The sequence below is a fragment of the Salvelinus alpinus genome, chromosome 20 (assembly GCF_045679555.1).
Source record: "Salvelinus alpinus chromosome 20, SLU_Salpinus.1, whole genome shotgun sequence".
NCBI classification, from domain to species: domain Eukaryota; kingdom Metazoa; phylum Chordata; class Actinopteri; order Salmoniformes; family Salmonidae; genus Salvelinus; species Salvelinus alpinus.
The window spans coordinates 38710066-38726175 of record NC_092105.1 but is presented as its reverse complement, the minus strand read 5'-3'; the positions used below and the strand labels follow the sequence as shown (position 1 = coordinate 38726175).

At 41.6% G+C, this 16110-nt stretch overlaps 2 protein-coding genes across 21 annotated transcripts in view; one reads left to right on the top strand and one right to left on the bottom strand.

Annotated features, from left to right (window-relative positions):
• Nucleotides 1-1224, bottom strand: part of LOC139546816 (muscleblind-like protein 2a) — a 38372-nt gene extending 37148 nt beyond the window's left edge. For 6 of the 19 annotated variants that reach the window (XM_071355613.1, XM_071355617.1, XM_071355618.1 and 3 more), the window contains exon 1: nucleotides 956-1223. The gene's annotated coding sequence lies outside the window, so the exon portion shown is untranslated. Of the gene's footprint in view, nucleotides 1-955 lie in introns of all 19 variants that reach the window. The other 13 variants (XR_011669275.1, XM_071355626.1, XM_071355622.1 and 10 more) reach the window with 4 other exon arrangements.
• A 10464-nt stretch (nucleotides 1225-11688) lies between these two features.
• LOC139546815 (2-oxoglutarate receptor 1) lies at nucleotides 11689-14916 on the top strand. 2 transcript variants are annotated; one of them, XM_071355612.1, is made up of 3 exons: nucleotides 11689-12880; nucleotides 13220-13311; nucleotides 13420-14916. In XM_071355612.1, exon 3 carries the CDS (start codon nucleotides 13449-13451, stop codon nucleotides 14475-14477), a length of 1029 nt encoding a protein of 342 aa, XP_071211713.1. In that variant the 5' UTR covers nucleotides 11689-12880; nucleotides 13220-13311; nucleotides 13420-13448; the 3' UTR covers nucleotides 14478-14916. The 2 variants fall into 2 exon arrangements, with proteins under 2 accessions (XP_071211713.1, XP_071211712.1); XM_071355611.1 differs by having other exon boundaries at nucleotides 11689-13311.
• Nucleotides 14917-16110: the final 1194 nt, after the last annotated feature.

Genomic DNA, 16110 nt, shown 5'->3' with positions numbered 1-16110 from the left:
AGTTACTAAGGCTCAATTCGCACTGCTGTATGAGAAAATCTGCAGTACTTATCTACAGCAGTCTACCCACCAATGAGACCAAACAAATGTGAGAGGAAAATAGATCCTTCCTATCAGTGTGTGCTGTAATTTCGTTGGATTCAGGGATAAAAAAACATGTAGCCTATAACTTCCAAAACAGTTGGAAATAGCACAGGCTGGAACTACTGGTTTTGAGTCAAAATAAAAAGAAGTGGTTATTCAAGCAGGGCTGTAAAGTACGGAATTGAATGTTGCAACGTTAATATGGAACCTACAACATAAAAATATCATAGTCTAGCTTCAAAACTGTGTCAATAGGATAGTACAGAAGAAAACTGTCCCCGGGCCCAAACTCAAACTTTGAATTGGAAAGGAGGATTAGGAAGACCTTTCCATTTTTCTATTTGTGACAGACCCTCTCAAGTTACTTTCCTTGGTGTTTTTTTCTGTGTTAGATCTGATGAAGAGTTAACACCTGGTGCATCAGAGAATAAATCATGGTTATGAGATGTTGGCCCCCAGTCCTCCAGAGCCATGTACATAAAGAAAACACTCTTATGAACCTTGTGCAAACACACACACTTTGGAAGTCATTCAGACACACGACAGACAGACTGGGTAAGTGGTGAAACGCCACAGGAAATTGCAGAGCAGGCATAAAGGGAGCACCTTGTTCTTTGCTGGCAGTATGGGAGAAGTAAACTCCCAACATTAACCAGCTAAATGTACATATTAAAGAGGAACAGCCAACCAAAAGCAAATAGAAGAAGCAGTAACTGCAAGAGGAGCATGATCAGTGAAGCAGATTCTAACCACCTCTACGAGTGAAGTCCCCTATCTCTCCCTCTCACCGCATGGTATGCAGCATAATGCAGCAAATTCCTTTATGAACTAGTCAGGAAACAGAGCAGCCAAAGGGAAAAAAGCCTCTTACCTCATGCAGTGCTGGAGCTCCTCAGTCTCTCTAACATCCACCAGAGTCTGTGTCGGTAGTCCGACTTCTTCTAATTACTTTCTGTCTAAAGATAATCACCATGTGTATAGTTTTCATTCCCTTCTCAGTGCTGTGTGCTCAGGCCCATGCCTAGACAGGGCTTTCTTTCCACGACAGTGGAGGAAAAGACTGTCTGCTTAACTCTCTAGCTGAAACATTTCCAGCCACCCCCTTCCTGCCTGCTCGTCCGCCTCCAGGAAGACCCTCCCAGCCCTCTCTGGCCAATAGCAGATCAGGCAAGGATTTGCTGTGTACTGGCTGCAAAGCTCAGACAGACTGACAGCCAGGCTAGCTGCAGTTACTCTAATGCAAACCTGTATGCTCTGCTATTTCAGATGATCTTGACCCAAGTCTTAACATAATTCCTCTTTTGGTTTGGAATTATTATTGTTCACTGTTATAAACAAATTAATATAATAATTTACAGATAAACAAAATAGTGGATGTGTAATAACATGTCCAACATAAGAGCCTGCTTTCTCCACTATGCTTTCTCAAGAGGACAAAAATAGTTATGTTTGCACTGAAAATTGCATGAAGATGAGCAAACAATTTGACATTACACATTATGAAAACAAGCTAGCAATCTTTCTCTCTATTTAACCTGTTTCTTTAAAAATGAGGTATCACAATGAAGGTCGTCCCCCCCTCTTTGAATCTGAATTAAAAAAGCAAGTGACATCAAAGTAACTTGTAATGTGATCTGAGCTTATAGCTAGCTATCTACACTGTACCAACAATAAACAAGTAACTTGGCTGAAGTCTTGGGAGCTAACGTTACAGTAGCCAGCCATCAGTAGATAGTAAGCAAAAAGGCTACCGCTGGCTATATAACGTTAGCCAACGTTAGCAAAGTCCGTGCACGAGCCACCGTCACAGCTAGCTAGCTACTGCAGCTGGAACTTTGATAGCTAGCTAGCACACGCTAACATGAAAACAAAGATTTTATATTATATGTACAAGATAATCGAGTGACCGCTCTAACAATGAAAATACGTCCTCAAAGATGGAATGCAGGCGGGAGGCGATGTCAGATATGACCATTCTAGCCAATGAGGGCAGATACGCGTGTGAACAACAGGCACAACTCCAAAATAAAGTCGTTTTTTTAACTTGACGAAATGCCACGTGCGTCCACTTTTATATCGCTGCATTCGTAACAACCTAACCATTACGAAACTTCCATTCGATCAAATAAAACCCACGTAGCAAATTAGCACTTATTTTTCTGTTGTTGACCAAATTCGACACTCTCATTGACCAACGTACCTAAATGTCTCACTTCATGGTCTTGTTTTCGTGGATACATTTTGGGCGGAGTAAACCCTCGCTTCGCCTCTTCCTCTCTGATGACAAACACAATATGCTAGTTTCTGACTGCATGCACTCCCATTTAGTCTTAGGGATAACACTTTATTATTAGGTACTTTTCCTAACCTGCAATACATGACACATCATGTTTGGGTACATAGCGAGCTAGCTAGGACTGACAAGCTGAAGCTAGCATTTATACCTGCTTACCTCATCATCAGGACGACTCGTTCCCCGGCGCAAGCCACCAGTCACGCAGCCAGGGTAGAAAGCACCATGGAACAGAGAAAAACAAAATGTGGAGAGGACAGGTGCTGTTCAACCTTCAACGGTCGACTTAATTATTGTCGTATTACCTAGCTATAGATGAGCTATAGCCACTTTCAGAAGAAAATAACTGGGTGTTTGATTTATCTTCGTTACTTTGTAGCTAGCACGGATTTGACACAACAAGCAACAAGCATTTGACAGCTCGCTCTACGACTGCCAGTTTGATTTATTTGAAGGGGTAACGTAATGCCACTGTATGCCAATGTGCGTACGAAAATTGGAACATCTAGAAGATTCGTTGGAATATAAATATACGTTGAAGGTTAAAAGATAAGGCACGTTATTATTTGTTTTTCAAATAACCAATTTTTGGTTAAAAAAAAACGTATTAGTGAAATGGAAATCTACAGATCTCCCCACAGCAGCTTGGTACGTTCCAAGCGAATGTCAGGAGGCTCCAGAAGGGCAAGGGTTTGCTTGTTACCAAGGGAACAGCAATGGAACCCTGAGGAAAATTACCGGGATTTTTTGTTTATAACAGGGTTTTATTACAAGGATTTCTCCCAAAAAATCAAGCCAGCGTTCTTCTTCGTTTTCTGGGATGTAAAACGCCTCCTTTCTTGTTATTCATCTGTTAGTCATAGTATTCATCACTAGAGATTGAACATAAAAAATAGACCTAGTACTATGGGATGTTTCAAAAGCATCAAAACGGATTTATTGCGTGAAATTCGTAGGTGAATAAATCAGAATAGAGAAATCCATGCCACAAGAAGATAGGACTTTTGACCTTTCAATAATATTTTCACACTGATTAAATCTGAATGTACATGTTGTAGTTGAAATCTTAACCTTTTCTTCACAAGGATGCTCTTTTTTCCCTCATAGTCTGCCTGGGCCATAGGGGAATAAAGAGCAAGTCAAGCGTCCTCCTGACCCTGCATAACACTCAAGGTCATCGCAGAATAGATCTACAGCAGGCCATAGAAAACCAGAGCCAAACCATGTGGATAAGATAAAGGCTGCACCTTGTTGATTGATGGGATGTTGTGTCGATGCCTCTATAGGTTTATCAAATCAAATACAACAGGTGTAGACCTTACAGTGAAATGCTTACTTACAACAATACAGTTCTAAGAAAATACCCCCAAAAATACAAATACACCTGAAGGTGGATTATCCACATCTAGCCTACTGAAACGGATCATAATTATTCATATAAATTATTTACAAACAGACACACACATTATGTGACATTATAATTCCTTTTCATTAATGCCATCATTTATTAGTACATCATAACTCTCACAAGATTATAATTGACAGATTAGAAAAAGACAAATAGCTAGGCCTATGCCGAAATAGGTTTCAGAGAGGATGTGTAATAGATTATCAGTCAGGCAAATTGAGTAATGAAATTATCTGGTAGATTGGCTATAGGAAAGGGTTCAGTATGCATTGTAAACTTGTTAACCTTGGAGAAGTGGTCATTGAAATCTATCAACCCTGTACTTTACCTGTGACATGCATGCGTAGCCACTGTGTGGCCATTCTGTTACACATGCATGCAGGACACACACCAGCAGCTGGACATAATGTATCAATCCTAACATTGTTCTTGAGGATATCACACACTAATGAGGTATCGAATTAGCCAACCTATGAATTTATGGAAATCTACAAGGCAGAACACCACATATACGTGTGACATTTCTCAAATGATAATATATCTGAGGAATATTGTGAGGATTTAGTGGGACTCTGGCTTGTTAGGACATTTACACACAGCTGGTCCATTTCTAGTCAGTAAGTCACAGGACGTCCTTGTCATTATTTAATCTCTTGTGACAGACCGCCTATATTCCGTCACATAACCATGGACCATCTCTTTTCCCTGTCATTTATTGAGTGCCAGATATGGGATTATAGAGGTATTTATGGAGACAAACACATTCCTTCCACTAAATTGAAAGTGGTATGTGTGGAATATTGTTGTAGGCATCAGAAAAAAAGATGACCAGACTGGAATGCCAGACTGGTGGTGGGGGGAAGCCTGCTGACCAGGCTCTACTACCTTGGCCATTTCACAACATGGCACCCTCCATGCCAACCATGTGGCTGGCAAGCAGAGGTGGGCCATACAGCAGCGCAATGAACTATCAAATGATACAGCCATGTACATTCTAATCTACTGTAAAGTGGTTTACTCACAATGAATCTGGAAATCTGACTGAAGTGCTTCCAGCGTCTATTACCGTATAGTTGACAGGGAAGCATAGTCTTTTATTTATTTTTATTTTTTTTATTTAACCAGGTAGGCAAATTGAGAACACGTTCTCATTTACAATTGCGACCTGGCCAAGATAAAGCAAAGCAGTTCGACACATACAACAACACATAGTTACACATGGAGTAAAACAAACATATAGTCAATAATACAGTAAAAAAAAATAAGTCTATATACAATGTGAGCAAGTGAGGTGAGATAAGGGAGGTGAAGGCAAACAAATATATGTATAAATAAATAAAAATATAAAAGGCCATGGAGGCGAAGTGAGTACAACACAGCAAGTAAAATAAAAACTAAAAAAAAAACACTGGAATGGTTGGTTTGCAGTGGAAGAAAGTGCAAAGTAGAGACAGAAATAATGGGGTGCAAAGGAGCAAAATAAATTAATAAATAAATACAGTAGGTAAAGAGGTAGTTGTTTGGGCTAAATTGTAGATGGGTTATGTACAGGTGCAGTAATCTATGAGCTGCTCTGACAGCTGGTGCTTAAAGCTAGTGAGGGAGATAGGTGTTTCCAGTTTCAGAGATTTTTGTAGTTCGTTCCAGTCATTGGCAGCAGAGAACTGGAAGGAGAGGCGTCCAAAGGAAGAATTGGTTTTGGGGGTGACTAGAGAGATATACCTGCTGGAGCGCGTGCTACAGGTAGGTGCTGCTATGGTGACCAGCGAGCTGAGATAAGGGGGGACTTTACCTAGCAGGGTCTTGTAGATGACCTGGAACCAGTGGGTTTGGCGACGAGTATGAAGCGAGGGCCAGCCAACGAGAGTGTACAGGTCGCAGTGGTGGGTAGTATATGGGGCTTTGGTGACAAAACGGATGGCACTGTGATAGACTGCATCCAATTTATTGAGTAGGGTTTTGGAGGCTATTTTGTAAATGACATCACCGAAGTCGAGGATTGGTAGGATGGTCAGTTTTACAAGGGTATGTTTGGCAGCATGAGTAAAGGATGCTTTGTTGCGGAATAGGAAGCCAATTCTAGATTTGACTTTGGATTGGAGATGTTTGATGTGAGTCTGGAAGGAGAGTTTACAGTCTAACCAGACACCTAGGTATTTGTAGTTGTCCACATATTCTAAGTCAGAGCCGTCCAAAGTAGTGATGTTGGACAGGCGGGCAGGAGCAGGCAGCGATCGGTTGAAGAGCATGCATTTGGTTTTACTTGTATTTAAGAGCAGTTGGAGGCCACGGAAGGAGAGTTGTATGGCATTGAAGCTCGCCTGGAGGGTTGTTAACACAGTGTCAAAAGAAGGGCCAGAAGTATACAGAATAGTGTCGTCTGCGTAGAGGTGGATCAGAGAATCACCAGCAGCAAGAGCGACATCATTGATGTAAACAGAGAAGAGAGTCGGTCCAAGAATTGAACCCTGTGGCACCCCCATAGAGACTGCCAGAGGCCCGGACAACAGACCCTCCGATTTGACACACTGAACTCGATCAGAGAAGTAGTTGGTGAACCAGGCGAGGCAATCATTAGAGAAACCAAGGCTGTCGAGTCTGCCAATGAGGATGTGGTGATTGACAGAGTCAAAAGCCTTGGCCAGGTCAATGAATACGGCTGCACAGTATTGTTTCCTATCGATGGCGGTTACGATATCGTTTATGACCTTGAGCGTGGCTGAGGTGCACCCATGACCAGCTCTGAAACCAGATTGCATAGCGGAGAAGGTGTGGTGGGATTCGAAATGGTCGGTAATCTGTTTGTTGACTTGGCTTTCGAAGACCTTAGAAAGGCAGGGTAGGATAGATATAGGTCTGTAGCAGTTAGGGTCAAGGGTGTCCCCCCCTTTGAAGAGGGGGATAACCGCAGCTGCTTTCCAATCTTTGGGGATCTCAGACGACACGAAAGAGAGGTTGAAGAGGCTAGTAATAGGGGTGGCAACAATTTCAGCAGATAGTTTTAGAAAGAAAGGGTCCAGATTATCTAGCCCGGCTGATTTGTAAGGGTCCAGATTTTGCAGCTCATTTAGAACATCAGCTGACTGTATTTGGGAGAAAGAGAAATGGGGAAGGCTTGGGCGAGTAGCAGAGGGGAGGGCAGTGCTGTTGTCCGGGGTAGGGGTAGCCAGGTGGAAAGCATGACCAGCCGTAGAAAAATGCTTATTGAAATTCTCAATTATAGTGGATTTGTCGGTGGTGACAGTGTTTCCTATCTTCAGAGCGGTTGGAAGCTGGGAGGAGGTGTTCTTATTCTCCATGGACTTTACGGTGTCCCAGAACTTTTTTGAATTTGTGTTGCAGGAAGCAAATTTCTGCTTGAAAAAGCTAGCCTTGGCTGTTCTAACTGCCTGTGTATATTGGTTTCTGGCTTCCCTGAAAAGTTGCATATCACGGGGGCTGTTCGATGCTAATGCAGAACGCCATAGGATGTTTTTCTGTTGGTTAAGGGCAGTCAGGTCAGGAGAGAACCAAGGGCTATATCTGTTCCTGGTTCTAAATTTCTTGAATGGGGCATGCTTATTCAAGATGGTGAGGAAGGCATTTTTAAAAAATGACCAGGCATCCTCTACTGACGGGATGAGATCAATATCCTTCCAGGATACCCCGGCCAGGTCGATTAGAAAGGCCTGCTCGCTGAAGTGTTTCAGGGAGCGTTTGACAGTGATGAGTGGAGGTCGTTTGACCGCTGACCCATTACGGATGCAGGCAATGAGGCAGTGATCGCTGAGATCTTGGTTGAAAGCAGCAGAGGTGTATTTGGAGGGCAAGTTTGTTAGGATGATATCTATGAGGGTACCCGTGTTTACGGAATTGGGGTGGTACCTGGTAGGTTCATTGATAATTTGTGTGAGATTGAGGGCATCAAGCTTAGATTGTAGGGTGGCTGGGGTGTTGAGCATGTTCAAATTTAGGTCGCCTAGCAGCACGAGCTCTGAAGATAGATGGGGGGCAATCAGTTCACATATAGTGTCCAGAGCACAGCTGGGGGCAGAGGGTGGTCTATAGCAGGCGGCAACGGTGAGAGACTTGTTTTTAGAGAGGTGGATTTTTAAAAGTAGAAGTTCAAATTGTTTGGGAACAGACCTGGATAGTATAACAGAACTCTGCAGGCAGTCTTTGCAGTAGATTGCAACACCGCCCCCTTTGGCCGTTCTATCTTGTCTGAAAATCTTGTAATTGGGGATGAAAATGTCTGAATTTTTGGTGGTCTTTCTAAGCCAGGATTCAGACACGGCTAAAACATCCGGGTTGGCAGAGTGTGCTAAAGCAGTGAACAAAACAAACTTAGGGAGGAGGCTTCTAATGTTAACATGCATGAAGCCAAGGCTATTACGGTTACAGAAGTCATCAAAAGAGAGCGCCTGGGGAATAGGAGTGGAGCCAGGTACTGCAGGGCCTGGATTCACCTCTACATCACCAGAGGAACAGAGGAGGAGTAGGATAAGGGTACGGCTAAAAGCTATGAGAATTGGTCGCCTAGAGCTACTAGAGCAGAGAGTAAAAGGAAGTTTCTGGGGGCGATAAAATAGTTTAAAGGAATAATGTACAGACAAAGGTATGGTAGGATGTGAATACAGTGGAGGTAAACCTAGGTATTGAGTGATGATGAGAGAGATATTGTCTCTAGAAACATCATTGAAACCAGGTGATGTCATCGCATATGTGGGTGGTGGAACTGAGAGGTTGGATATGGTATAGAGAGCAGGGCTAGAATCTCTACAGTGAAATAAGCCAATAAACACTAACCAGAACAGCAATGGACAAGGCATATTTACATTAAGGAGAGGCATGCTAATCGAGTGATCAATAAGGGTCCAGTGAGTAGAGGTTGGTTGGGGTCGTGGCGATCCAGACAGCTGGCCGGGTATATGGCTATCGGTAGCAGCATAGGATGGAGGTCTGTTTGTAGATACCTCGTGCGTTTCCGTCGGTAGGTTAGTGGGGTTCCGTGTAGTGGGGTTCCGTGTGGTAGAGGGGATCAATCCAAATTGGCAAAATAGATATAGTGACCCAAGGAAAAAAATAAAATAAATAATAATAATAATAATAGTTGTCCGATATACTTGTTCAGATAGCAGCCGATAAGACAGCTAACGATTAGCGGGCCTCAGATGAGCGTTCAGGTAACGTCGGGACGGAGGTGCCAGTTGGATAAATCCCTCGGGCAGATAACGTCGGCAGTCAGTCGCGGCAGTCAGTCGTGAAGGCCCGGTGGGGTTCCGTATCTGCAGCAGCAACAAAAGAAACGGGTCCGGATGGTGATGGAACTCCTCAGCTGGCTAGCTCCAGAATGATTTGAGTTTGCTCCGGGGTCGACGTAAGCCAATAGTCACACGGTTTGCAGCTAGCTAGCTGCGAAATCAAGGTGCAAGTGTCCAGAGCCTGCGGCTGGAATCCGGGGAAACTGAGAGAAAAAAAGTCCCGGAATGCTCCGGTCCGAGTCGCGTTGCACAAAAGTGCCGGTAGATTATCGAGCTAAAGGAATAGCTGATGACCACTAAACGTGGGCAGCTGAAACACCAACGCTAGCCAGCAAACCGGCTAATTTCGGGGCAGCTACAGATTAGCTTCTGGCTAGCTATCGGAGTAGCTTCTGGTTAGCTTTCAGGCTAGCTTCTGAATTAGCCCCTGGCTAGCTTCCACGATGGATTTTCAGATTGAGGTAAATAATAATTTTTGTAATTGGTGAAGCGGGTTGCAGGAAAGCTTTTGCAGGAAAGCTTTTGTAGTTGAGTTCTTGGATAATAAAATAAATAAAAGATATGCGAAGAAAGGTGTAAATATATATATATACAGGACACGACAATACGGAACAGAAAAAGACGTCTGAACTGCTAAGCCACCTTGGACGAACGTAGTCTAATGCAGAGAGTTCTAGTTTTGGATGAGGCACAGTGCTAATGTGGTTCTTTCTCTGCTAATTGGTCTGGGAGGAGACTTGGAATTACCAAGGGGACTGATCAAACATCTATACAGTGTTTCAGTGATAATTAAAACGTTTATTGATGGTTTATTAATTAACTTGATCAACAGCACCATTTGGTCACAGCCAACATCAAAAGACAATATATTTATTTTTGTGTGATGGTTTGTATCTTTATTTGCTATATAAAGTAGCAGGCTAAATTATTTATGAAACCTCTATGAAATGACGTTCCATTCATGCCATCCTTCTACCTTTATTAAACTCTAGATTCAGATGTCACATTCATTTGATACAGTTGTGAGATTAAATATTGACTCACAGGAGAGGTTCAATCTTTGATCTTGTCACATTGACTATCCCCTTCAAAAAGAATGAAGCAGAGACATCAGAGCTGTATGTGAAAAGGTCACAACCTTGCTCCCTTCTAGACTGGAGAAATGTCACAGTCAAACAGACTGAGATATGGAAGCATGAGAGTGGAAACAGCCACCCTTGGGTTATTCTTTGGACTTGTTGAGGCATCAAACGGAATAATCCTTCCTTAGTGTGCTATGTTGGCATTTTCAAGCTAATTTATAAGATAAAACATTGTGAAAAATCAACCAATTTTTTGCCATTAAATGTTCAAACAATAAAAACAAATTATACCGTCTTTTTGAATGACTGATAATTGAGGTAATGTCTTATTCTATCATCAAACCAAATCAAATTGTATTGATCACATACACATTTTTAGCAGATGTTATTGCGGATGTAGCGAAATGCTTGTCACATTCCTAGTTTGATAGTAGCTTACGCTACACACTCTGGAGATGTTTGTATCGAAGTATAGCAGCAACCTTGAGGCATTCTTTATTCAACAGAAGTCATGGTTGTGCTGGATTTCTTTGACCTTAACCATTATTTCTTTGTTCAGTTGCTGAAAATGTTCATAGTTGATGTGCTCAATCAATAAGATTCAAGAAATTCAAGCAATACAACTCTGAGACAAGATTACTGGATAAAATGGTAAATGTCCTACGAAGTCTGTTCAAACCTGTGTGTCTCTTTGTGTTTGTGTGTGTTTGTGTGTGTGAGATAATGTGTGAAAGACTAAGAGTGAGATACAAAGACTGCTAGAGATGAAGGAAGAAGTACCGTGCATAGAAATAGGAAAAGAGGACAACACTATCTCTCCAGTATTTGCAACAGACCTTCTGATTTATCCTGAGCCAATCTGAAGGTGGGCAGAAGGTCAATGTGAAAGTGATGGCTGTCTAGTGCCCAGGTCCCTCCTACACTTGTCGGTGCCTGTCAGCACAGCCATAAACATCACTTCATACATCTGCCTACTGGAGTCATTGCCTGTGACATAAACTTCCCAGTCTTCATTGCCTACAGTATCTTATACTGTTTGATACTGCTCAGATGCGAGGGAAAAAATATGTATTATACTATCAGGTATTAATATAATATTAATTCCATCAACTACAATACAATTACATTACTTTCCTGCTCTCTTCAGAATCAGTTTCTGATATTAGACACCATCTAGTGGTAAAAAAGGACCACTTTAATATTGACAACAAAATTCTGTATTTGTTATACTTGCAATGTGAAGTTATATGTTTAAAAACTGCAGAAAATGTAGTCAACGATTACTTTAGAATTTAACCCATGCATCACATGTAGATGTAATTCTGCAATATTATTTATTCTTGCCAGAACATAAGGCACTGACATTTTTACAAAAATGTGTTGGGATGACTTAATAGATTGACTGAAAATAAATACAAAATTTAATTACATCTATTTTGGCTCAGTGTATTTGAAATATCTAAATATCTTCATCATAATGTATCAATCATATTGCAAACAGATGCAATGTCAGTATATGTCCTCTAGATGTCATGCTCCTCCTGTCTGTTTTTCAGGACTACATGAGAAACTGGACCATAATCAGAGAATCATTCATTATCACTATGGAATGTTTTTTTATTTTCTATTATCAAATGCATTGAAATGTCCTATCACTATTCCTTTTGTATCAAGGGAGGATTCACCGGACAACTGTTGGCTTTCTGTGGTGGACACACTCTTTTCACGCCACTTCAATACGAAGTGTTTTTCGTAGCAGGTTAGAAGAGCATTTTCGCTAAGTCACTTCGGTATCAAAGTGGCATGAAAATAGTATTTCCCTTCTGTGGTAGGCCTATTCGGTGGCTGCAACCTGGTCTCGGAAAATTTCATATATTTCATACATATTATTATGTATGTGAATACGGGACACTCCATTTAGTATGATATGTTCCGTTTCGTATGATATATGTATTCAGTTTCGTATGGCGTTACAAATTACAATTAATGTTATATGTTACGAATTTGCAAAATGTACAATATGTTACGAATTTGAAAAACGTACAATATGTTACCAATTCTAGCTAGGTGGCTAGGTGACTAATGTTAGCTAGGATAGGGCTTAGGGTTAGGTTAAAGGGTTAAGGTTAGGGCTAACTAAAAGGGCTAGGGTTAGGGGAAGGGTTAGCTAAAATGATTAAGGTTAGGGTTAGGTTAAGGGTTAGCTAAAAGGGTTAAGGTTAGGGGAATGGTTAGCTAACATACTAAGTAGTTGTAAAGTAGCTAAAAAGTAGTAGGTAACGTTAGTTGAAAAGTTGCTAAAGTTGTCCGTAATGAGATTTGAACTCGCAATCTTTGGGTTACTAGACGTTCATGTTGTACAGGGGAAGGATTAGCTAAAAGGGTTCAGGTTAAGGTTAGGGGAAGGGCTAGCTAGCATGCTGAGTAGTTGCAAAGTAGCTAAAAAGTTGTAAGTAGTTGAAAAGTTGCCGATTAGCTAAAATGCAAAAGTTGTCCGTGATGAGATTCTCCCAACCTTTGGGTTGCTAGACGTTCACGTTATACGCTCACCCAACCACCTTATTTTGTTTTTGCCTTAAGTAGCCATCTAATTTGATTCTCCCGGATTTATGTTTACAATATTATATCTAGTCTATGAGACCAGGCTGTCTAATAAGGAAATGAAAGGACATTCTATGTGATCATTCTTAGTTGAACAATAACTTAGAGGTGAAGGTATGTCTGCTGTTTGTGTCCTCAGTCAAGCAGACAGGGATGACACATCTTCCAGGTATGTGAGAACAGGGAACTCTGAAAAACAACAACTGCAGCTAATCACAATGATTTATATAAAACATGTAAAAGTAAGATGTTGCACAATTTGGTTTAATGAGTGACCTAAAATCACTCTCAATGAGGTTGTAATGGTATAATTCTCTACTTTCTATTTAAACCCACCAATCTCAAGTAATCTAACCATTGTGTCAAATCACAACTGTACTGTATAAATCACGACTACTGATTCTTGTGGGCTTAGTTTGAGTAGATCTTTGATACCTTTAAAGCTGTAAGGACACCTAATGCATCCTGCTGAAGAACTAATGGGTGCGCTACACATTCTTTGGGGGAGGGCTCTGGGATGCTGTTCAAACTGACTGCTGCCTGAAGAATCAGGAAATTCAGAAGTGACACACAGATACTGGAGAAGCATTGCAGCTAATAGTAAGAACAGATACATTTTCCTCATCCGATATCTTTCTATGATTCTCTATTTCTTTCTATGATTTGTATTGTAATAGCATGAGCAATCTCCACTTGTGTTTGTCTTAGGTCATTTTGTTGGCTCACACAACACAACCATGGCTAGCGAAAACAGGGATAATAAGACTCCTGAATGTTTCCCAGTGGATGACTACATAAAGGGATACTACCTTCCGATCATGTATGGGATCATATTTGTAGTGGGGCTTGTGGGTAACGTCACCTCAATCATCATCTACGTGGTCAGGCTGCGCCCATGGAAAAGCAGCAGCATCATCATGGTGAACCTTGCCTTGGCAGACCTCCTGTATGTTCTGTGTCTGCCCTTCCTGGTCCACTACTACATCCACGACGACTGGATCATGGGCGAGGTCATGTGTCGCATTGTTCGCTTTAGCTTCCACTTCAACCTGTACGGCAGCATCCTCTTCCTCACCTGCCTGAGTGTATTCCGCTATGTGGTCGTGGTCCACCCGCTGAAGGCAGCCCAGGTGCAGAGAACGAGCTGGGGTGTGATCGCCTGCCTGGCTGTGTGGTTCATATCTGTGTTGGAGATTATACCCATGGTTTACATGATCACTGTGAAGAAGACTGAGAACAATATGACATCATGCCTGGATTTTGCTAGTAATGATCCAGAAGAGGTATGGGTCTATGGCTGGCTACTCACTGTCCTGGGCTACCTACTCCCCCTAGTGGTGGTGTGCCTGAGTTACGTCCGTGTTGCATGTGAGCTGGCCGGTGGGCCACATGAGGGCCGTCCGAACAGGGTGCGTGCCCGCAGGCTGACTGTGCTGATCCTGGTTGTGTTTGTGCTATGCTTCACACCCTTCCACATCCTCCGCGCCCTGCGGGTGTACACCCAGATGGAAGCCCAAAGGCCAGTGCCCTGTATGCTGCTGATAGGGGTCAATGCAGCCTACACCATTTCCAGACCCCTGGCAGGGCTCAACACCTTCTTCAACCTGGCTCTGTACACGCTGGCTGGAGACAAGTTTCACCAGGCGGTCCTTGGCCTCCTCCGCTGGAGACCCCAGTTTCTCAAGACCAAGAGGCCCATCATGGTGGCGGTGATCAGCCAACCAGGCAGCAACAGTATGTCACAGGCTAACGTGCTAAAGAGCTGAGTCAAAATACTACACAACATTTTATATACACATGGTTGATTTATTTAATTTCAAAACACAGAAGTCTATTTTTTGGTGTTAACAAAAATAACTATGTCCTCTTTACTACTTACTAACTTGGTAACTTACAAATGTACTGCTCGCCTTTGAGTAACTTTATTAGGTGCTGTCTTTCTAGGGTGACCATGTTTCTGAACGTTACTGATATTGTCTAAATGTTTTTGCCATAAAACTGGTTCTGTCAACTGCAGTGCAAGATAAATCACAGCAGTGTGCTCTTATCTTGAGTAGACTGGATTCAGTTGGGAAATTCTAGGTTTCTGGGTCAGTCTTTAATTGGCAATACATTGCATTATAACAAGCTGTGCAATCATACAACATATAATAATGTTAACATGTTGGTTTCCTGAAGTTTAATCAATTAAATGTGTTAATCACTGTCAGTAAATATTGGACTTTTATTTTATTTTATTTAACCTTTATTTTATCAGGGGGTCATACTGAGACCAATGTCTCTTTTACAGATGAGCCCTGAATTACAGAAATTACAGGGAAAAAACACATCAAAATATAAATACAAAATGCAAGCAGAAAGAAAAACATCTTCATAAAATGCAAACACATTCATCATTATTAAGATCCTCAATCAGCTTTCTGAATTGCCCTAGAGGCACCAGAACATCACATTTAAGAACAGAGAAGACTTACAATATTGGACTCAAATATTGTCTCAAAACTTTGGACTGAGGATAGAACACTGTCATCTATGATCTAGCTATAGAGTCATATATTTAATAAGAATATCAGACTTCGCTGCAGGTGATTGCCCTTGTGATTCACTTAGAACAGATGTGAACCTTTTCCTTTCATATGGCTGGCACTCGAGTGGGGCACGATTAGTAGAAAAGCTCAGAAAGCTTTCACAATTGAATAATAATAATCAGTTATTTAGGGAAGAAATACAGTATATATGTACGACAATGGGTTTTACATGACATTATATCCTGATAGTGTAACGATCCGTTTGTGGAGGTGGACAACTGTTTGTTCACATCAGCCAACAGTAAAAAAATCAACAGTGATTTCACATTTCACTAAAGGTGCCTGTCTGTACACAATAATAATCCAGACATCTGAACTTCCTCAAACAAACCTAGTAGGATTGGTACCACAAAGCAGGAGCATATAAAATAATACAGTACATTTTATGTTACCTGTCTGAGAAGCTATTCTCCTTGTTTGTGGGTATGAGTCATTTTCCTTCCTCATACCACAGCTAAGAGGAAATAAGCGGGATCTGCCGGGAGTAGACTAGACAGTAGAGTCTGTCTGTCTGGTGGTCCCTGTCTGGTGGTTCCACTTTTTTTTGCAATAAAATGAATGAGGTTTTTCAAAGAAGATGAGTCTTCATTCATTCAACTTATTAACTGCACTATGTTGAGAGTCAGGGCAATTTCCTGCATAGAGAGAAGCTTGTATTAGGCAGGTAATAGTCCAATCAGTGTCTTATAAGCAGACCAATATTTCCTTACCTTGTCACTGCAAATGAAAGAGACTGGTGATTGTACAGTGCATATATATACCTGTATATATAAACGGCTATTTCTGGACCAGAACATTCTGAATTATTCTC